The following is a 24,322-nucleotide window of genomic DNA, read 5'->3' on the forward strand; positions in this document are numbered from 1 at the left end:
TTTGCGGGTATATAGAACAAGAACAAAGAACAAACAAAATTACAGTACAGGAACAGGCCCTTCAGTCTTGCAAGCCTGCACCGACATGCTGCCCGTCACAACTAAAACCCCCTCCCCTTCCGGGGACCGTATCCCTCAATTCCCATCCAATTCATATATTTGTCAAGACGCCCTTTAAAAGTCACTGTAGTATCTGCTGCCACTACCTCCCCGGCAGTGAGTTCCAGGCACCCACCACCCTGTGTAAAAAAACTTGCCTCGTATATTACCTTTAAACCCAAGGCCCCTAGTTACGGACTCTTCCACACTGGAAAAAGGCTTCCGACTGTCCAGTCTGTCCATGCCCTTCATAATCTTGTCGACCTCTATCAGGTGCCCCCCTCAACCTGATTGGCAGGTGGGGGGGTGGGGGGGTGGCGGTGTGGCGGCGGTTGAGGTTGGAAGAGAAGAGAAGATACGTGCTGAATTGGAAGGTACTGTGGGCAGTGTTCATATTTCGAAAAGCACAAATGGTAAAACACAATCAGAGATAGCAGGAACTGCAGATGCTAGAGAATCCGAGACAACAAGGTGCAGGGCTGGATGAACACAGCAGGCCAAGCAGCATCATAGGAGCAGAGAGGCTGATGTTTCGGGCCTAGACCCAAGAATCTAAGTTTAACGTTCATCTGTCCTATTCCAAAGAAAGCCTCAAAGGAGAGCCATACTATACAGTTCCTAATCACAATCCAGCAGTTTATTTCTTCGTTAAGTAGATGTGCCAGTGCTGGAAAGGCTGAATTTAAAACACATTCTTAGTTGCTTAAGGAACTAGTGGCAGATTGCTTTTTTGAACTGTGGTCATACAAAGATGGAAATCCCACAATAGTATCATTAGGTAGGGAAATCAAGACCTGCCACATCTTTGCACACTAGAGAATGAAGACAAAAGAACCAGCTGCAACTCTCCTCCAAAGTCAATTAGATTCATGTCAAATATCTTTGGCCTGTATGTAGCCAACTGGGTGATATTAATGGAAACATACTGCACCATTAGTTGCCATCGTTAGGCAAAATTACAGACAGTACAGCCATTCAAATAGATATTTTAGACCAATAGATGGTACTGTGTTTAGTTTTATAGGATCGGAATTTGTAATAAATAATTTACTTAGAGGGCTCAGGCACAAGCACACAGAGCTCCAATTTAGAACTATGTTAAATCATATTTATAGAATGCAGTCCAAAATACGTATTAATATTGCACTGCCACACAAATCCATAAGTTAATCTTACTGCATTACAAGTAAGTTTCAAAACAGATATATTATGACAAGACTGAGTCAAATTCACATCAGTACAAGGGGTCCAAAATATTTTCAGAAATGGGACTATTCTTTTCGGAACTACATGGCTATAGACAGGCCCAGGCAAGCTCAAAGACGACAGCAAAACAATAGCTTTGACTCTCAATGTCATAAAATTACTTGATTTCAAATCTTGTTCATGGGTGGGAAAAATACTGAGAATTGTATGCCATAACAAATTGGATTTAAAAAGACTTCTGTTTTATATTACATTGGCATCAGCACATTAAACTACATAAGGATTGTCTTCCCATTCCTTTGGATTAGAAAAGCAGCATACATTTAATACCTGCAGTTTTGGCAAGAAAATTCACGACTATCAGGATAGCCAGTTTATATTAATCAAATTATTTTTACACAACAAAGTCCTGATCTCTTGCAGATCGCGTTTAATAATTTTGTACTTTATTCCAGAGAATCAGAAAATAAAAGGGACTGCTATTTCCTGCAATAACGTTGACCGATTTAGTGGCACTTTGTTTATTAAGTGTGGTTCCATGATTTTTGTTGCCAAATAGGGAAAAAAAAAATCACATTTTGCCAACCTGTCCACTCACCCTCTCCCACCCATCCCATAAAATTAGGGAACAACTTTGGTGCTAAATGAATATATAGTTTTCTATCCAAAAACAGGCTTATTACAAACTAAACATCTTGATAGATCAGTAATTTTATCCAGAGAGGGGTCTGCAGATCAGAAGGTCCCAAAATTGATCCCTAGATTTTGCTGTCTTAACAGCTATAGTCTTGAACGGTAAGTTAAGACATTGAAAGGGTTATCAGACCAACTTGAGATCTTCTCAGTATCTCAACAAAGAGTAGCTAACTCAACAAATCAGGACTTGACTGCATCGAAACATGAACATAAAACATTACAATCCTCGGAGAAAGACTCAGTCTATAAGTTTTATTAGCTTGTCTTCCTTGACTGGAACACTGGGGAACACAAAATCAATTTTCACCTCAAAATCTTAGATGTAGTCAGACAACTGAAAAAAATCACTCACATTTACCTCCTTTGTTAGTTTATGAGTAATCAATCCACAAAACCAATGAGATTATTCAGGAAAGTGAGAAACTCTCAATAGAAAAACGGATGAGCAAAGTAAAGAAGTAAAAAAATAGTGGGAAAGGGGAAAATATGAATAAATCCATGAAATACATTATTGCAATGCAAAGCTTTGATCAGGAAATACTATGGGATTTTAGCATTTAACCATCGAGTCTCTACCACATTTCTTAAATTTTGGGCTTAATCTGGGTTTATAATCTGTTAAATTATAAATTTAAGATTTTCATGCCAAAATCTCACATGCAATAAATACAACATATTACCAACTATCAATCCAAGTTCCTTAGATCTAAACTTGTTTCTAGTTACCCAGAAACAAAAACGTTACCTATAAAAAAATTTCCTAGAATTACACATGCATTTGGATAAAGATATCTAAATCAAATGCTGTGTAAGCGTTTGGAAGGACCGCTGTTAACCAAGCATATCTATTTGAATGTACATAAGCCTATGCCACCAATATTGAAGGAAAACTGAGCCATACCAAGCTGTGAGGTATGAGAAGTTAATGCCTGCTATTTTATGAGCAAAGATTTCAGATCCAATTGTCATGTGTGGCATACAAAAAACTGGTGCACAGATGTACTGTAATAAGACATGTTGATATCTAAACTAGTAGCACACGAGGAACAACTGCAAAACCTATTCTTCTCATCACACATCCACATGGATCAGTTCCTAACCAAAACAAGAACAAATTCCATTTAACCACATTCAACGAAGAAGTCATTACCAAATCCTTGATTAGTTGAAAAATCAATCAACATCAGCACTTTAGGTTAAGTGGAGAGAAAAATAAATTGGGTTTCCTGTTAACTACCTAGAAAGGGGAGAGAACAGAAGAGATTTACTAGATTAGTTCCAGGATGACAGACTACAGCTGGTCAGTCACATAGCTGGGTAGGTCAAACTTCTGCCTTTGACTGGGACTTGGGCATGGAAGGGAAAATAATTATTTCCTACTTGTACAATGCAAACTGAAGTTTATGCCTTTATACCTCCAACAACATCACAGACTGCACATCCACCATGCTTAATGCCAAAACTTAAATTGGAAGTCTTATCTCAAAATGCCACCATCATTCATCTTATCAAAACAGGAACTTCATTGGAAAGAAGGATATTACAAGGTGCAACACAAGTCACAAGTGAACAATTCAAATCAAATATCAACCTCAACAGGTTTCATTCACGTTATAAGCAGAAAATTTGGTACCAAGTGTCAGAACTAATTGAAAAACAAAAATCTAGCAGATCAGAGAAGAACACCCTCCCGTTTTCGGAAAATGCATTGCCCAGCTATGATACCAAAGAATACTGATACTAACATGAAAGGAAATGAAACTTCACATGAAATTTCCACACATCCTTTCCTCAGATAAAGGAAGATTTTTTCAGAATTTGTAAAAGATGTTGCAGGTAGCTTCTTATTAAACATATGTTTTATAACTTTCATTTCAAAGAACATTTAAAGCAGGAACTTTTGGGTTTTGTGTATTAATTACACCCGTGTAACAAAATCTTGTCACAAAATTGTATTGGTTTCCAACCATTTCTAACATACCTAGATAGTCTGATTAATAATCTAAACAAAATGAGGCAAGAATAAGGACAGCCCACTCCATATAAATCAGATGCACAAACATAATAAAAAAAAAATCAAAAGAAAGGACAAAATAGTACTGAGCAATCTCGACTTTGAGGATCAAATTGCCAGCACCCGACCCCTGTCACTAGAGCTGAAAATAGTCCATAAGGTTAATCATCTCTTGCTTTAAAAGTAGCCTGCTCAAAAAATTCACATCATTCTGAACACAATTGCAGTTTTAGGAGACAGACATATTGAAGCATCAGCATTCTTAGTCAATGCAATTACTGAACAGGCCAAAATACTATTAACAGCAAGTTTAATTCATAAATGTAGTAAACAAAAACTGTGCCCTATGCAAACCTGTGTTTGATCACAGTTAGGATGAACTCTTGGCAACAAAGAGAAAGTAAACAGGCAGATGTTACACTAACTACTGGACACCTACACCATACATGACCAAAAGGAGAAAACTAAATTTTGAACCTTGATAAACACCAAAATTTAATTCCTTATTGGATTCTATTCATTGGAGCTGTCATTTACTAACAGAGCACAAAGTCCTTTTGACCAGGCATGCTGTCATTTTGCATAATTAAACATTACGGTTAATCTGCGGCTGAAGCTCGTAACAAAAGGAAGTGTCTTGAGAAAGTTTACATTCAGCTCCTTAACAACTCAACCAGTTGATCCAATATATAATGGGGCAATTCAGACTCAGAAATCCTGTTATGATTGCTCAGCTATTCTCAGCTGAGGTGGCAGCAGCACAAAGGAGACAGGAAAATTTTCCCTCGAGCTAGAGTGGAAATATTAACAAAATTTTGTTGATCATTACTCACTAATTCTTTCTAGAAGTGCAGGCAAGCTTGCTACATCCCTAGCAAATATCTTGTGGAAACCTTCGCCAGCTAGCAATACCGGCCTTTAGATTTATGCCCCTCATGGGGTTCTGGGGAACAGTGGTAGCATCCCTACCTCAGGGCCAGAAACTCCAGGTTCAAGTCCCACCTGTTACAGAGGTGTGTCACAACATGTTCAAACTAAAAACAACTTGAATTATGTTTCAGTAAAGATCTCAAAATATAACTACAGGATCAATACACAAGTCAAAATAACTAAAAACCACAGTAACTGCACAGAAATTTATAGAAATAGATGGTTAGAAATATCCTTTCCTCTTGTCCCTGCAGGGTATCACAGGATGTGTTTATGATACAAATGCTGTATGGTGAAAACTGTGCATCTTTATACTTCTAGAAAGTTCTATTATGGTTCCATCCTTTCTCCATTTGACATGATAGCTATTTTGACTTTATGTATTGACTGTTTAGTTACAGCACTTTGAGAATTATGCCACAGTAAAGAATCACAAAGTGAAACATGCAACATCTTTCACTCATATGGCATTTTTCATCATAAACATATCCATGATACTTTGTAGGGACATGCAGAAAGGTTATTCTTAACCATTATATCAATGTTAAAGCAACTTCAACCACATTTTGCACAAAGAATAATCAATACCTGAATTGCTCCACTGGGCAAGTAAGTAATGGAGTCAAAACAACAGATCATTCAATAGGACGTTCTGGAATCCCTGCCTAAACCTCTCCTCCTTTATGATGCTCCTTAAAACCTACCTCTTCAATTAAGATTTTGGTCATCTATGTACATCACAGCTTGGTGTCAGTATTTTTTTCTGCACAATATCTCTTGTGAAGCACCTTTGTCCTATGCTCCTTAAGATGGTCAATTGAAAATAATCAATCATTCAACCTTGGATTTAAAAATTTAATAAAAACTTGGAACAAACAATTTAGCTGCAATTACTGTTCAGAGAGAAGTATTCTAAACATCTGTCACACTTTTTGTGCAGAAGGTCTTCATAACTTTACTCCTGAAAGTCTCACTCTAATCTCTAGTCCTCTGGTGCTAGATTTCAATACATCTTCCCTCACAATTTTGAACCTTTGACCAAACTAGCCTTAATCTTCTAAATTCCAGGGGATTGCAATGCCATATTTTGTTGCAGTGTTGAAACGAACCAGAAAGAAGTTTAAAATCCCAAAAAAGCTATATTCTAAACACATGAAATTAACATCTGCAAGGCATTAAATTCAGTTCAAAGACACCCAAGGTTAGCACAATTATGTATTTAAAAGGGGTCCCACCAAAAGTATTTTTCTAATCATACTGAATTTAAAATTAGCAGTTATATATTCAGCTTGGTAATACTTTAGAATTTATTTCATTTCCAATCTCTTTTCACATCTGAATAAAGAGCCTCTGCATTATTGAAGCCTCTCTAGAGGCACTGAATACAGTAGGACACTGTACCAAATTACCTAGTAACTGCATCTAACTTGGCACATGAATCACTTAAAATGAAGCTGGCTGGAGTTTCTTTTTCTCCTGATTTCACACACTCCTCTTCAAAAATGCTTTGGTATAGAAATCTTTCCAGGGATTGCAGATTGTCAGTCATAGCGGGAACTCTCACACAATGCAACATTTCTCTCATTATGTTCCCTACCTCAAAATATATTTTTTGAATATAAGAATACTAAAAACACAGCAGCAATAAAACATACCAAAAATTCTGAAAGTTGAGATATGAAAGAATGATTCATTTTGAAAGTGAAAAACTTCCGAGTTTTATCTGTAGTGATAAGGATGAATGTTTTAAAAAAAAAATCACATTATGAAGAGGTTATAAATAAAACAATTCAGCACAAATAAGCAGTACAGGAAGCAGTGTAAAGGTAACACAGTAATGCTTTGGTCTCAGAAATTATCTAGGATCATCTGCATTCTTAAACAAAGATAATAATAGGAGCAGATTAGGGTCGTGGTGGCAGTATCTAGTGATGGTGTCCTGCCTTTGAGCCAGGAGGCCTGGGTTTAAGTCCTGTCTGCCCCAGAGGTGTGTATTTTAATCTCTGAACAGATGTAATTTTTAAAAAAATTACATGAGTTAGTGGGCATGGTAGCATACTGCCTACATTTCTGGACTAGTATCCCAGAGGCCTGGCTTAATGCTCTGGAGATAACAGCTCAAATCTCATTGTAATAGTTGGGGAATTTTAATTAAACAGAATACATCTGATTTCGAAAAGCTGATATCAGCAACAATAGCAGTAAAAATTATGAATTGTTATAAAAAGAATTAGCAGCAGTAATAGCCTGTTTGAGACTGTTCTGCCACTGAATAGGAACGTATTTAAAGATAAAACTGGGAGCGACTGAGATGTAGATATTTTTAAACAATCTGTTCAAGTGGGTTATGACATCCACTCCAAAGGAAGGCTCTCCCATAACAGCCTTTGCTGTTTTGATGTAGGTACTTTAATCAGAGATGTTAGGGGACACACCGCGGAGGCCAGCAGGACTCGAAGCCAGGTTTTCCTAGCCCCGAGATAGGAACACCACCGCTGCATTACACGGGACACCCCCTGACAGCATCCGCAGCAGTACAGCTCGCCAATACAACCAAACCTCAAGCAGTTGAGAACCACCTTCGTTACCCCTAACAACTGCAACCTCAGCCAATCATACCGACCAGCTCCATGTCAATCAGCCAAATCCACATCCGGTCATCAGGTTCGGTTGCGGCAGCGGGCAGCCATGGAGACGGCGCAATTCTTTAGCTGATCCGGTAAGCCCTTCCCTTGACCTACTTACCCAGAATATCAGGTTTAAAAACACCAGGACGGTCTTGGACGACGTTATTCCGCACTGACCCATTTCTGTCCGCAGAGGCGTACTGATCCGCCCTCGACAGCAAACACCGCTTATCCCGTGTATGAATCGCTTCAGGAGAGCGGCCTACACACCCTGAGCGACCAAACTGCCGCTGACAAGTGCGGACGATGGCAGCCGGAGCCGGGACCCAGCTGTCATGGGCACGTGACCTAAACGTCATCGAGGGATTACGTCAGTCACCCCGGCGGGCGAGAATTAACGTGCATGCGCTCTCCTTCGGTGAAGTGGTTGTCTGGCGCATGACCCTTTTTCAGAGACAAAAGTATGCTAAGTTGTGTGTTCTTTTATCAAGTTTTTCTGATGCCTTTTTATCTTTCTTGCCCCTTTCGTGTTGATCGTTTTGATGTGATCAGTGAATACGTTTTATTTCCGCACATAATGATCCACTAACTCATCTTTTGCACTATCTTGTTTGTAAGTTTTAAAATTGGCTTCTATTTGCAGTTGGCCTTGACCCAGCAGTATAACTGACCTGGTTCGTGAAATTAAATTAATGAATACAAATTATTTTTTTAAATGGTGCAAGTTCCAACACCACATTATGCTCCTGCCTTCTCTCTGGTTAGTGTTCACTACATGGTCTACAAAATACTTTAAAAGATGGCTTTACCTTCATTTTGTATATTCTTTTTCAATGGCAGAGCAAACTCAAAGGCTGAATGCCCTATTACTGCACCTAATTAATATGCTTGTTTCTTAGTAGAGTGCAGATGATCCCAGATAATGATTTCTGTAACCAAAAGCATTATTGCACCCCCTTTTGACTGCCTTCTTGCTTTCTGTGCGAAGCTGGGGATCAGTTTTGCAAAAGAGTGTAATACGATAAAGGCATGCTCAATTCATAAAACAATGATTAAAACTGTTCATGGTACTTAACCTGAGTAGTAGCAGTCTCGCCTCTAAATCAGAAGTTGAAGTTTCAAGTCTCACTAGAGATTTAATTATGTCCAGCTGTATTGATGCTGAGAGAGTTCTAACATAAGAGAGGGTCTATCTTTCAGAAAGGATTTTAAACTGAGGCCAGATAAGAACATAAGAAATAGGAGCAGGAGTAGGCCATTTGGCCCCTCAGGCCTGCTCTACCATTCAATAAAATCATGGGTGATCTTTTGGTGGACTCAGCTCCACTTACCTACCTGCTTACCATAACCTTTAATTCCTTTACTGTTCAAAAATCTATCTTTACATTATAAACATTCAATGAGGTAGCCTCAACTGCTTCACTGGGCAGGGAATTCCACAGATTCACAACCCTTTGGGTGAAAAAGTTCCTCCTCAATTCAGTCCTAAATCTGCTCCCCATTTATTTTGAGGTTGTGCCCCCTAGTTCTAGTTTCACCCGCCAGTGGAAACAACCTCCCTGCTTCTACCTTATCTATTCCCTTCATAATCTTATATGTTTCTGTAAGATCCCACCTCCTTCTTCTAAATTCCAATGAGTATGGTCCCAGTCTACTCAATCTCTCCTCATAAGCTAAATCTCTTAACTCCAGAATCAACCTAGTGAACCTCCTCTGCACCACCTCCAGTGCCAGCGCATTGTTTCTCAAGTAAGGAGACCAAAATTGTACACAGTACTCCAGGTGTGGCCTCACCAGCACCCTATACAGCTGCAGCGTAACCTCCCTGCTTTTAAACCCCATCCGTCTAGCAATGAAGGACAGTATTCTATTTGCCTTCCTAATTAACTGCTGCACGTGAAAACCAATTTTTTGTAATTCATGTGCCTGCTACCACTGAAAGAAAGAACAGGATATTTGCCCAATATTCCAACCCTATTCCTTTCTCAAGCAGCATTCATCCGTTTGATGTTTGTGGTATCGTGCTGTGCATAGCCTATTTGGTGTGGTATTCAACATAACAGTAACTGCACTTCCAAGGTAATTGATCTTTGCAAAGGGTTTTGGAATGTACTGAAGGTGTGATAACCTAACAATAAACCAATGTAAAACAACATTATCATTGGATAGTTTCCATTCTTTTGATCATTGTAAATTGCTGTGCCTGGGTTGGTGGGAGTGATAGCACAGAAAAAAACATAGAGGGGCAGAGTGCCACACTGAATTTGGGTCACCTGTTTATTATACCCTGATATTACACTCTCTGGAATCACATCATCTTATTGAAAAGATATATCAAATTGAAACTTAAATAAGTCATTATGAAATAGCATTGCTACAGGCCTATTGGCACCAATTCATGCTCTGAGGAAAACGGCAATGACTATGTATTTTGATGCTGAGAGAGTATTTTCAAGTGCAACAAGCTCTGTAGCCTTTAACATCCTCAGGCTCCATTCCCTGTCTATACAAATTTATCTGCTGTAGCTTCAGTAACTGAAATGGGTCTCAGCATTTCTGGTCTAAGAAAAAACTGCAAGGATTCCCATTGTTTGATGCCCATATTTTGAAAAATATAGAAAGACAGAAGTCACACGACACCAGGTTACAGTCCAACATGTTTATTTGAAATCACAAGCTTTCGGAGTGCAGCCCCTTCATCAGGTGATTTGACCTGACAAAGGGGCTATGCTCTGAAAGCTTGTGATTTCAAATAAATGTATTGGATTATAACCTGGTGCCATGTGACTTCTGACTTTGTCCACCCCAGTCCAACACTGGCACCTCCACATCTTGAAAAATGTAAGTCGATGAGAAGAAGACAGTAGGTCTGGCAGCATCTGTGAAGAAAAAAAATTAGTGTTAACATTTCGGAACTGGTGACCTTTCTTCAGAATCGTTCTGCGGAAGACTCACTGGAACCGAAACGTTAACTCTGACTTTTACTGCACAGATGCTGCCAAACCTGCTGAGCTTTTACTGCAACTTCAGTTTTTGTTCCTGATTTACAGCATCCGCAGTTCTTTCAGTTTTTATTTAAGAAGAGGACAGTATTGGTTTTGGCTGTATGGCTGAATAGCCTCCAGCCACTTGCTGTTTCAGCTTCTGTACAAAGAGTGTGTGAGAGGATGATTGACATCTGTGGAATGCAACCATAGCAGGAAGAGGAGCAGGACAGAACAGGATAATCTATGAATAACAGGAGGATGGAACTATAACCTACCCCTATGTCTCTATTTATAAAACCAAACATTCCATATTCAGGAAAGTGTTTTGTTTCTGCAACCGTTACCACTGCCTTTGTACTTTGTTCTATGCATCTTTGATCTTTACTCTCCCTTGTCCTTTAACCTTTCTTTGACTTTCCCTTTCATTCCACTTGCCCTTCTCCACCCCTGCCCTTTTACAACAGTCTATAAAAAAACATAATTTTTCCTCCTCTCTTCAGTTCTGAAGAAGTCATATTGAACTCAAAGCATTCTCTTTATGTATCCCACTGATGCTGCCAGCCCTGCCGAGTTCCTCCAGCACTTTGTTTTTATTTCAAGGATTCTACATTCTTTTTTAATAGCTATATCCATTATCCTGCCATTTTCAATGATCCAATGCTTCAGATTGCAATACTAGGGATCAGGCATTAATTTTATTTTGAATAGATGCCTCAAACTGACAGATTCACATTTTAATAGAACTGTAATGATTGTGAATCCCCAAGTCTTTGTGATGTTATATGGCAGTAAATAAACCAAATTTCCTGATAAACAATTGTGTTTTAATATCTTTCTTTTTGGATATTTGCTCTGGAGACATGTTGTTGTGAACACATGTTGTGAAGGCATTATATAAATTATATTTATCTAGAACATATGTATTGCACATAATCCCCATAAGAATTGCTCTTCCTGTTAAACGTTACCTATTGCACTCCATTACTAACGCCTCAAGCATTGCAGAACAGCCTATCCTCATGTCTCACCATGTATAGAGTCACCAGGCTTCAGTTACTTTATAAATGCTTGTTTGTCAGATCACTTTTCTCCTGTCATACTTTGAGCACTGGCATATTTCTGATTTTTAAAATTCTTGGAGCTGAGGGAAGTAAAATTCTAAAATATAGATCAGAGCTAGCGAAAGTGCCAATGACAACGTAAAAAACCAAGTAAACAAATGAACAATCTCTAGGATGGGTCCCAAATGCTTTTTGAAAAACCTTCCACCTGTCATCTCAGTTTCCAAACTAAACTGATGACTAATGAATGAACACAGGTCAATAATAAACTAAGACATAAACAAATGACATTTACAAGGAAATTAGTAAATAGTGTTAGTTAGCTGTGGCTCAGACAGTGGTACCCTCATTTCTGAGCCAGAAAGTTGTGATTCAAGGCTTGGAGCTTTAAATCAAGGGCTATGCTGCAGTGCTGAAAGAATGCTGCATTGCAAGAGAGGCCATAATTTGGAAGAATTGCTAAACTGAACTGCTTTTTGAGATTTCTGATGATTCTTTGCTGAATTGACACTGGATAATCAGGAGCAAATGTGCCCCCAGCAATGGTATTTAGTAAGGATGTTTTTTAAGGGAGATGTATGTTCATGAAAAAAGAGACATTGGAGTTTATGTTCATATATTATTGAAGGTGGCAGGAAAAGCTGACAAAACTGACAAAAAGAAGTGATTCCTCTCTTTATAATTAGAGGCATAGATTATAAAAAGGACTTCACCATCCTGTCTTTTCCCCATATCACTTGATTCCTTTAATGATTAAATATCTGCCTCAGCCTTGAATATGTTTAATGACACAGCCTCCACCCCTCTATGGTAAAGCATTTTACAGATTTACTTCTCTCTGAGAGAATAAATTCCTCCCTGTCTCTGTCTTAAATCAATGACCCCTTCCTCTGAGATTATTCCCTCTGGTCCTTGACTCTCCCACAAGGAGAAACAACCCCTTGTCATCTAACCTGTCAAAGCCTCTAAAGAATCTTGTATGTTTCAACAAAGTCAGCTCTCATTCTTCCAAACTTCAACAACTAAAGGCCCAAACGACTCAACCTTTCCTCCATACCCAGGATAAACCTAGTTAATGTTCCCTGGACTGCCTCAAATACCTTTGGGGGAGGGATGGCATAGTGGTAATGTTGCCGGGCTGGTAATCCAAAGCCCCATGCTAATGAGCTGAGGACATGGGTTTGAATTCCACCGTAGCAGATAGTCACATTTGAATTCAATAAAAATAGTATAAAATGCTAGTCTAATGGAAACCATGTAACCACCATTAATTGGTGTAAAAACCCATCTCGTTCACTAATGTCCTTTGGAGAAGGATTTCTTGGCTGGTCTGGTCTACATGTGACTCTGGACCCACAGCAATGTGATTGACTCTCAGCTGCCCTCTGGGTAGTTAGGGATGGGTAATAAATGTTGGACTAGCCAGCGACACCCATGTCCCATAAATGTATAAAACAAAATAAGGGGACCAAAATTGGTCACAGTAATTTGGATGTGTTCTAACTTGTGCCTTGTATAGTTTTTGGCAAGACTTCCCTATGTTTACACTCCATTCCCTTTGAAATGAGCAATGCACAAAGATCGATGGGTGTCTGTTATGTGAACAAACCAGAAAGGCTGCGTTGTTCTCTTCAGCGCATAGGAGGTTAATAATGGTCTTTAAATTAGGAGGTACAGTATTTTGATAAAGTAAATAAGGATAAACTGTTTCTACTAGATGGCAAGTCATAACCAATGGATGCAGATTTAAGATAATTGGCAAAGAGGAGAAAAATCTATTTTACAAGAAGGTGGAATTTGGACGTGCTTCTTGAAAGGGTATTGAAAGCTGATTCAGTTGAAACTTAAAAAAGGAAATTGGATAAATACTTTTAAAGGAAATATGTACAGGGTTGTGTCATACATTTCGTTACAGGAGCAAGCCATTCAACCCATCAAACCCATCAAACTACTCTCTGGAGAGCAAGTGAGTCAATCCCATTCCCCACCACCCTTATATTCACATTTTCCTGCAAGTTTACTTCCATTAAGTGCTCATCCAGTTTTTTAAAATCATCAATTTCCCTTTCCAGCACCTTTCTGGGCAGTGACTTTCAGGTCGTTAGCAGGCGAACGATGGCTTAGTTGTATCTGTTAATCAGAGACCCATGGCAGATGGTGAAATTTGAATTCAATAAAAATCTGGAATTAAGATGACCATAAAACCGTTGTAAATTGTTAGGAAAGATCCATCTGGTTCGCTAGTGACATTTAGGGAAGAAAACTACCATCCTTACGTGGTCTGGACTATATGTGACTCCAGACCCACAGGAATGTGGTTGGTTCTTAACTGTCCTCTGGGATGGACAATAAATGTTGGCCTAGCCAGTGACATCCTCATCCTGTGAATCAATAAAATACTGTATAAAATGTTCTTCCTGACATACTACCTGTACCTTTTGAAATAGTCCTTAGACCATCCAATCTTATCTTGCTTTTATTGCTAGCGTTTCTTTGTCTACCTTATCTAAACCCTGCCATGATCTAGTACACCTCCAAAAATCTCCCCTCTTGTTTGTTCTGAGGTGTATAATTCCAGATTCTCCAACTTGTAGATTGTAGCTAAAATCCCTCATCCTAGAACCATTCTACTCAGTATGCCCTCAGGAATCCTGAGATCTTTTCTAAAATGTGGTGACCGGAACTGGATGCAATACTCTAGCTGTGGCCTAACTAGAACTTGACAAAAGCCCAGCATTTGTACAACAGAAAGTGTCACTCAACCCAAGACGTTAACTTTGATTTCTCTCCACAGATGTTAACAGACCTGCTGAGCTTTTCCAGCAATTTCTGTTTTCATTTCTGATGGTCAGCATCCTCAGTTCTTTCGGTTTTTACTCTTTCAGTTTGTCCTGCCACCTTCAAAGATCAAGGCATCGAAACCCCAGCTTCCTCTATTTCTACCCACTGTTTAAAATTGCACCACTTAGTCTATATTGCCTCTTCCTTTTCCTTCTGCAAAAATGTATCTTCTGACACTTCTGTATACTAAATTCCACCCGCCACTTGACTGTCTATTCTGCTGCAGTGCATCAGTCTCATCCTTTCTGTTTGCTGCAGCTTCAAATTTAGCATCTTGGAAAAATGTTCAGTAAATTTTGAAATTTTACACTTTATTTCAATATCAAAATCATATATATTATTTATACCTGTAAAAGAGGCACTGAAGTTACATGTGGATGAGTTAGGAAGTGTAATTATTTTAATTGTTGCGTCAAAATTCTGTAACTCCGTCCCTAATGGCAATGTGGATCTACCTCAGTTACATGGATGGCAGCGGTTGAAGAAAGCAATTCATCGTTACCTTCTCAAGGACAATTAGGGATGGGCAATAAAAGCTGGCCCAGTCAGCGATGCCTGTGTCCCATGAGTGAATATTTTTCATAATTGACCTGTTGAAATATGCTGTGACACAGGAGCAGGTGTGGCTTGAACCTGGATCTTCTGGCTCAGAGATAGGCACACTACCACTGCACTACAACAGCCCTCAAGTTAATGGGTGTATAGTTCTGAGGAAGGGTCACTCGACCCAAAATGTTAACTCTGATTTCTCTCCACAGATGCTGCCAGACCTGCTGACGTTTCCAGTCATTTCTATCTTTGTCGTAGGTGTATGTATGCTTCTAATGTTTCACTCCACAAGTAAGTATGAGATAAAGAAAGATTGGCTCCAGTATCTATAAAACTGTATAAAATGTTCTTCCTGGCATACCCTCTGTACCTTTTGAAATAGTCCTTAGACCATCCAATCTTATCTCGCTTTTATTGCTAGCGTTTCTTTGTCTACCTTATCTAAACCTGCCTTCCTGCTCCTATGATGCTGCTTGGCCTGCTGTGTTCATCCAGCTCTACAAATTGTTATCTCATGATCTAGTACATCCTTCACCAACTGGCTTTCTGAACTATAGCATTTGTTGCTGTTGCGTAAGTAATCATAGAGAACAAGAGCTAAAAAGAAAATCCAGTTTGGACCCTGAGATATACAAGTGCACTTCAACTTGAAAACTTTTCCCTTGTTAACAAAAATAAAACTTTAATTGCCCTCAATGTTGTATTTCTTTATGGGAATTAGACTTTGAGCCTTCAAAGGGGCAGACCAAATAAGTTCCACTTTAACAGCAGACTAAGGCATTCAGCTTTGCATGGTCCAATGGCTCTGTCATTAGAAAATAGCATATTATCCTGTAAGCAATTCAAAGCACATCTGCTGGTAGGATTATGTTATCTTTCTTTTGTTTAAGCTTTGCCTCATTGTCACTGCACTCTGCTGGTCATATTTTAAAACTGCACTTTAAGTGGAATAAGAAACCTTGTGAGAATACCACTCCTGCTGGAGCAGAAGCATTAAACATCTTTATTTTATGCAACGTTTTAATCCATTAGTGATTCATTTAAATCTGTTGACAATGTGATACCTGAAATTAAACCTTATTACTTTCTGTTTTGTTGTGGTATATTTAAATGGTCTGTCTTATTTTTTGCACACTTCAAACATGACCAATATATACCTTTCTCATTCTAATGTGGAAGAAATTCCAGCCATTTCAAACCTTTGTCTCAAAAAAGTCAACGAAAAATAAAAATATTTTAAAAACACTTCAGGGAAAGCATTGCCTTGGCTTCCAAAGTTCTGACCCAAGATGTAGCAATAATGTGATGGGAAATGCGTGAAACATTTGTCCATAATGCAAGAGAGAGAATTAAGGCAAATGCTTTGATCATAGGCAGTCTGTCACAGAAGCCTTTGAGTGACTGGTTCCCAGACAAGCCCTCTTCTGAGGCCAAGAAAATTGAAATTGTTAGACCAGGAAATTTCAGGGAAGTGAATAGAGATATCAATTGTTATTTTCAGTAAGGAATGAAGATGGTGTGGGAAGGGGAAATAAAATTTTACCTTCACTAGCAGAACCCTAAAAGGTTAATGGCTCAGCCTGAACCAGCAGCAACTCACATCCACAAAAAAGTGGATCTGTCCGGTCGGGGCTCCTGCACACTGCAAATGTGGGATTCTTTTTGATTTCGATTTGATTTGATTTATTATTGTAACATGTATCTAAGTACAATGAAAACTTTTTTTTACATGCCGTACAGGCAGATCATTACCATACAAAGATCATAGGGTGATTGAACAGAGTGAGGAATACAAAGTTACAGTTGCAGAGAAGGTGCTCAAAAAGCAAGTGCAACATTAGATTTGAAAGAGCAGGATACTTTTGTTAAACAACAGAAGGCAATCATACTACACTAGCCACACTAAGGTTGATCTCACAAAACAGCAGCAGCTTACACAGAAATTGTAACATACGAACAAGCTGTTGGGGTTAACCATTTGGCCTTTGTCCACCTGAAATAACAGCACAGAGGTCAGGTCCCTCATCAAGTCACCCTTTATTTACTAGTGCACAGTACACTGGTTGTAGCCAGCCAGCTCACAGTCCTCCACTGAGGAGATTCTAATCTTTTGGTCATATTAGTCAGCTATGGCTTCCCTGATTGGGCCAGGTTAACGACCCTGATCAAGAACCTTGTAATTAATGAGGTCAACCTGGTCCCAATCACTTCACCTCCACAGCAGCAGGTATCTGAACCTAATCTCGTACATTTCCAAATGCCTGTAGTTCCATATCATTCAACCAACCATCTGACTTATTCTTGAATGCTGACATGGTCTTTCCTGCTGTTGCAGATCTCAACACATCTCAGGTGACCCTTCATGAAGTGCTGCGTAAGGCATAAGATGTAGGAATAGAAGTGGGCCATTCAGTCCATCAGGTCTGGTCCATCATTCTATGAGATCATGCCTGATCTGATAATCCTCAACTCCAACTTTCGGCCTTTTCCCCACAACCTTTGATTGCATTTAGCTAGGTTTTTTTTAATTCATGCACAAAGACACCCAAGTCCCTTTGTGCTGCTGCTTTTTGCAGTATTTATCCATTTAAATAAGATGCAACTCCTTTATTCTTCCTGCCAAAGTGAATAACCTCACATTTTCTCTCATTATATTTCATCTGGCAAGTTTTTGCCCGCTCACTATATATCTGTATTCCTGCAGAGATTCTTTGTATCATCCTCACCACGGACCATTCCACCAAACTTGGAGACAGTACATTTTTTTCCTCACCCGATTCTTAATATATAAACTGTGGCCTGAGCACTGACACCCATGGTACATCAGTAGTTACAGGTTGTCATCCTGAAAATGCCCCCTTCATTCCCACTCTGTCTACTATTAGTTCGTCAATCCTCTACCTTGCTAAAATACTATTTCCAACAGCATGGCTCTTATTAAATAGTTTTATGTGTGGTACTATTTTCAAAATGCAAACCACTATATGACAGTATAACTACTGTCTGTGGGTCTAGAAACTACTGCCACAAGTGTCTTATTTCCCTTGTTGTTTCTTACCTCCAACCATATGGATTCTACATCTTCTGGTTCAAGATGATTTCTTGCTGTCATACTTCTTCCAATCCATACTAACAAAGCTGCCCTCCACCCTTTACTTTCTGCCGACTTTCACTTGCTGATTGTCACGATTAGCAGCTGTTCTTTCTCCCTGGCTTACCATTATTCACCCCTTTGTCTGTCTATCTTTCTCTGGCACTGGGTTGTCTCCACCTATCGCTCTCTCCTTTATGTCCCACCCTCTGACTTCAGCATATATGCCACCTTTTCCTAGCTACCATCAGTTGTGAAGAAGGGTCCCTGGACCCGAAACATTAACCTTGCTTTCTCTTCACAGATGCTGCCAGACGTGCTGATTTTCTCTAGCAATTTCTGTCTTTGTTTCAGGTTTCAGGTTTCCAAAAGCATAGGTTCTTGGTTTTATTTCACTCGGGAATAGATTATCCAGTAACAAACTACCTCATTTGTATTTTATGAGTTTGCTGTGTGCAAATTGGCTCCTGCATTTCATTCATTACGACAGACTACTGGATCAGAGGTGCTTAACTCCATACATCTTTGCGACAATAATTCAGAGACAAATAACTTCATGTAGAAAAGGAGAGAAAACTAAAAGTAAATCATGGTTTGAAGATGAAAATTACGCCCGTTAGAGTTAGGATAATCAATCCTAGAAGTTTATTACACAATCCCTCTTGTAGTGGCCATGTGACACCTCCATCTTGTGACACAACATCTTACCATGGTGATTACAAAGGCAACAGACTTTGGATGGATCTCAATTGTCAGTCAAACACACCACCATTCTCCCACCTTCGTTTCGAGTATCTTCAGAACTAATAAGTCAGTTTAAACACAAAATCCTTGTATTATTTTTGTTCCAATATTACTACAGCAGTGTTATGTAGATTAATTTTTAATTCCAGAAGAATCCAGGACAATCCAGAAGGGTTGTCATTCCCAGCTAAGAGTTTCGAAAGAATCCGTGAGCACAATATATGTGCAGCACTTCCACGTATCCCCACAAGAGGCCCTCATAAGACCTCAGGAGACTCATCCCTATTGAAGACTAGTCCATAGTGGAAGATGTAAGGGACAACAGCAAAATCAATCCAGAAAATAATACAGCAGTAAAGTACTTTTGTTTTTTTCACTTGCAAAATCAATTTGTAATTTGGGATCAAAGATGGCAGAATCATATCAGATGCAAACTGGATGGCAGGAGAGGGGTGTAAAGGTGTGGGGTGGGAACAGTGGTATAGGAGAGAATTCATGCAAGGCATGGAGTGGGGAATGGGAATGGTAGGGGAAGAAGGTGTGAGGTGAGGATAACATGACATGGGAAGAAAGGAATGGGTGTGGCACAAGGGCTGGAATTGTATAGAATGGAGATATTTAGAACTAAGGTTTCAATAATGATATTAATTTGACTGAAAATATTTTCTAGGTCACTGATATAAAAAGGCTACCTTCGTCAGGAACATATGTTTTGTAAATCTGAGCATTTGGAGGACATGGAACAATTGTGTAATTTTCATTACATGCATTTGTGGGCAATTGCATCACTGCAGAATTGAAAAATGTGCTTTCTGTTAATTTCACCATTAATAGTATGGACTGTGAGTGCCAGCATGCTGTTCAGATGACACTCTTTGGTCTGCCCGAAACCTGTTGATCTTCCAGAGCAAGGAGTTGACCTTGACCAAGTGTCGTAGACTGGCGCATTCCAAGGACCAGGGCTACATGCTGAGGGAAGCACTAAGCTTGGTGCAGTGGGGAAAAACCACCATCTAAGATATTTCTGCTGGTTAAATGGGAGCCTGTTCAGTTATTGGAACAGGCTCCCATTTAACCCACTCCCACACACCCCTTGCGCCCCCCTTGCCCCCCATCCCCAGTGCCTCAAATATATGCCTTTGGTTTGTTTTGTTAAAAAGAGTCAAAACTCCAATGTTTGTTTCTCCGTATGCTTCTGTACAGGACAGAACTGCTTTAATAACTATGTATGTATAGAAAGATATTTTTAAGAATAAAGTATGTCTTTGAAACAAAAATAAAGCTGAGCAGGACGGTCTGAGTTGTACAACCACACACTGGATGATTTTTCCTCTTGCTAGCTCAGAGGTGCAGCAGCCCCAACTTAGCTCAAAATAGGAACTGAACCTCTATGGTTTTGTTCTTGAAGTAGCACCTCAGAACAGAGGATGACTTTCTCCCAGTCTGCAGTTTTGGGTCCTAAGATGACAAAGGCTGGATCCACACAATCTATTATAGGTGGTCCATGGCTTCCACACGCTGTTCTGCTGTTTGCATTTGGCCTGTACCTGGGGTTTGTTTGAGGTACTCAAGATGGTTGGCTCATTCGCAGATGTTTCTTCAGTTCAAGCAGTGTAGGCAAGAGACGCCCACATTCTTTTCAGGAAGGCTTGAGGATTTTGAAGCATTTCTTATGTCCTCCCGGTAGCTGATTGTCTTGGCAAAAGTCAGAATGGAGAACTGAGCCCAATATAACTGATTGATCATAACTTGCTTGGCACGTTAGACAGAGGGAGGACACTGAGTGCTTATTCTGCCATTGGTGTTGAAGAATTTTGCAGAAGCAAAACTGGTGATAATTCTCTAGAGATTTGAAGTGCCTGCTGTACATTGTCCATGTCTCTGATACATACAGAAAGGCAGGTAACAAGGTCGTCCTTTAGATCACGAGTTGATCCTAGGTTTGAGGTCCTTGTCATCACTCAATTCCTCTGATAGCACAGGCTCTGTTGCATACTGGTGGCAATGTTGAGTTTCATAGTGAAGGAGGCTCCCAAAGTATAAGAATTGATCCACACTGTCCAGTGGCGAGCTGTGGATCTGAATTGGTGGGGGAGTCCTTGCATAGTAGGAGCAGACTGGTAGAGATCTTTGTTTTCTTGCCGAGCCTAAGGCCCATTCCCTCTATGCCTTGGTGAATGCTGTGATTGACGATGGTACAGAACTTGGCTGGTGAGTGTGTATACATACAAGCTGCAGCTTCAGAGTTTGAGATGGATTCTAGACTGTAAGCAACACAGGCTGAATAATTTTCTGCCTCATCCTGTACAGAAGCTCCACTCCAGGGGAACTTCATTGATATAGGGCAGATTGTTTGGGAATTGGGAAATGGAGAATGATGTCAGTGGAATCACACAGCCCGATTTGACCCCAGTTTGCACTTGTCTATATGGATTCATTTTTAAAATATTTTTTAATCAACCTGTTCAGAGATGATATCACACACCTCTGGAACAGCTGGGACTTGAACTCCAGCCTCCTGGCTTAGAGGCAGGGACATTACCACTGCACCACAAGAGCCACGTTGTGGTAGATCCATCAGTGAACATCAAAGCTTGCATGTCATTGCGCAGCAGGCAGAGGATGGTGACAAGTTCTTGTGGGCATCCAAATTGAGGAAGATACTTTAGAATGCCTACAGAATCAGAGGTATTTGTAAGGGCAAAGAAGGCCATATAAAGAGGCTGCTGCTGCTCTGCGCACTTTTCTTGGGCTTGTCTTACTGTGAAGATCATGTCCACTGTGCTTCTGTTATTTGATTCATTCACAGGATGTGGGAGTTGCTGGCTAGGCTAGCATTACTGCCCATTCCTAATTACCCAGTTAAGAGTCAATCACATTGCTGCAGGTCTGGAGTCACATGTAGAGCAAATGGGGTAAGGATGGGAGTTTCCTTCCCTAAAAAGCATTAGTGAACCATGGATTATTGATAGACAGAAGACACATTGTGCCTCCAGAAGGAACTCTTCAGCCAATGAGTGGAGGCAATTGAGGAGGATTCTTGCAATAACTCCCACTGTTGTGAACAGCAGTGAGTATGCCATGTAGTTGCTGCAAATGTTCTTATCCTGTTTCTTGAAAATAGTCACAACTATGGCATAGCAGAGATCTGTTGCCATTCCCTCCTCCGTCCAGATGAGATCATGCATTCATGTCAAGAGTGCTCCTTCACTATATTTCAGTATCTTGATAAGGATTCTGACTGCACCAGTGGCCTTGTTGATTCTCAGCTATCAGGTGGCATTTTCTACCTTAGGTTGGGCTGGAGTTGGGGTGAGATGCTAGCGGGTAGCATGCTGTGTGATGAGGTTGAGGGCACTCACATCACAGACTAAGTCTGACCTCTCCTCACTGGCACAATAGGCAGCACAGTGGCTCAGTGGTTAGCACTGCTGCCTCATGGTACAGGGACCTGGGTTTGATCCACCCTCTAGCGACTGTCTGTGTGGAGTTTGCACTTTCTCCCTGTCTCTGTGTTGGTTTCCTCCCACAGTCCAGGTTAGGTGGTTAAAAAAAAGTCTGCAACTTTTGGTCATCCAGACCTCTATGCGTGAGAAATGCAGCAGATTTTGAGTGGATCAAATTGATTCTTCAGCACAAGTGCTTTTTATCTAGGTTTGCACCCCTAGTATAATAAGATAGCTTCTTTTTAAATGGTGTGTTTGGTGTTCTGCTATGTTCTTGCTGACAGCATTCTCAGTTCTCTGAGCAGTTAGCTAAATTGGAGACAGATAGCCATTGGCTTTGTTACACTGATTGGCTCAAGCCATTCACAATGGATTCTAATCCTGACTGACATTATATTCAGGTTCAAATGTCTGCACCTTTTATTCATTAAATGAAAAAGATAAAGTTTCTTTCTGAACCCATTCTCAGCAGGGCCATTTCTATTCTGATTGAAGCTGGTAAGGTTAACAATATAATTTATTGGGTCACATTCCAGCTCATTTGTATAACCTGTGAAATAGAATCCTACTCAAAAAGTGGAAAATTAAAGAGTTAATTGAATTATTGCTGCTTGCCCAGTGAAATTGACAGTTCCATTCCAAGCTTCAACCTTCGACCTTTTCCCATAATAATCTCAAGCAAATGAAATAAATGAGCTCTCGGTTTTCCCATTGCAGACATCCAGCCGACCATCCTGTTGAATTCCCAAAGGGGGTTTCAGTAAACAATTCCATTGGAGCCTTGTGATTCAGCAAATACTCCCCACCCCAGCAAGAATTCATTGCCAGGGGCAACAAGATGAGGAAGCCGGATGGTGGGAAACTTCTAACAACCAGGCAAGTACCACTGAACTTCAGCTGATCTTTGAACTACAGGCTTGTGAGGGTTTTTAGTGTTTGGAATTCTTCCTGTGAATGAAAAGCAGCAGGCTGCTTGTCTTTTTTTTGCATAACCAAGAAAATTCCAGCCAATAACAACAATTCACACTTATGCTCTGCATATACAGAGTAAGACTGACAAATGTAGGATTTTCTAGTTAATAATGGTTATGACTGAACCCATAGATACACCACCTGGTGAATACACTACCTGTAGATGATTAGCCCCACCACATACAAGGAACCTGAAGGTCATACAGTCATACAGCTGTACATTATGGAAACAGGCCCTTCGGTCCACTTGTCCATGCCGACCAGATATCCTAAATTAATCTAGTCCCATTTGCCAGCATTTGGCCTATATCCCTCTAAACCCTTCCTATTCATCTACCATCCAGATGCCTTTTCAATGTTGTAATTGTACCAGCCTCCACCAATTCCTCTGGCAGCTCATTCCATACACACAACACCCTCTGTGTGAAAAAATTGCCCCTTAGGTCCTTTTTAAATCATTCCCCTCTTACCTTTAACCTATCCCCTCAAGTTTTGCACTCCCCCACCGCACGGAAAAGACCTTGGTTATTCACCTTATTCCACGATCCTCATGATTTTATAAACATCTATAAGATCACCTCCCAGCCTCCGACGCTCCAGGAATAACAGACCCAGCCTAATCAGCCCTCATTAACATAGGTAATATAGAAATAGCAAGGTGGATTATTATCATAATTGTGGAACATTACACATCTATCTGTCTTGCTAAGACCTGTTAAAACATCATTTTCTAAACAGATGTTTTGGCATTACAAGGTAAATAGATATTAATTAACATGTCAACAAGGTATTTAAGGATGGCGGTTTGTCTGGTGCATTCAATAGTCTGTAGTATTGGCACATGAGGCAATTATAAACCCTTTGAAACAAAAAACTGAAAGCACTGCGGATGCTGGTAATCAGAAACTAAAAGAGAAATTGCTGGAAAAACTCAGCATGTCTGGCAGCATCAAAGAAAGCAGAGTTAATGTTTCGGGACAACAAGGTGCAGAGCTGGATGAACACAGCAGGCCAAGCAGCATCATAGGAGCAGAAAGGCTATGATGCTGCTTGGCCTGC

General features: G+C 39.9%; 1 protein-coding gene and 1 long non-coding RNA gene across 2 annotated transcripts in view; one reads left to right on the forward strand and one right to left on the reverse strand.

The window, feature by feature from the left end:
* Positions 1 to 7,961, reverse strand: part of LOC109935425 (tetraspanin-3) — a 48,556-nt gene extending 40,595 nt beyond the window's left edge. The window contains exon 1 of the mRNA XM_020534057.2: positions 7,691 to 7,961. Coding sequence (XP_020389646.1) covers positions 7,691 to 7,753 — 63 coding nt within the window. The 5' untranslated portion in view covers positions 7,754 to 7,961. The remainder of the gene's footprint in view (positions 1 to 7,690) is intronic.
* LOC125487106 lies at positions 7,598 to 23,171 on the forward strand. The gene is made up of 3 exons (XR_007265653.1): positions 7,598 to 7,664; positions 15,220 to 15,301; positions 23,009 to 23,171. It is a non-coding gene; the product is annotated as an uncharacterized LOC125487106 (long non-coding RNA).
* The last annotated feature ends 1,151 nt before the right edge of the window (positions 23,172 to 24,322 follow it).

This window comes from Rhincodon typus, chromosome 36, assembly GCF_021869965.1.
Source record: "Rhincodon typus isolate 14 chromosome 36, sRhiTyp1.1, whole genome shotgun sequence".
Taxonomy (NCBI): Eukaryota; Metazoa; Chordata; class Chondrichthyes; order Orectolobiformes; family Rhincodontidae; genus Rhincodon; species Rhincodon typus.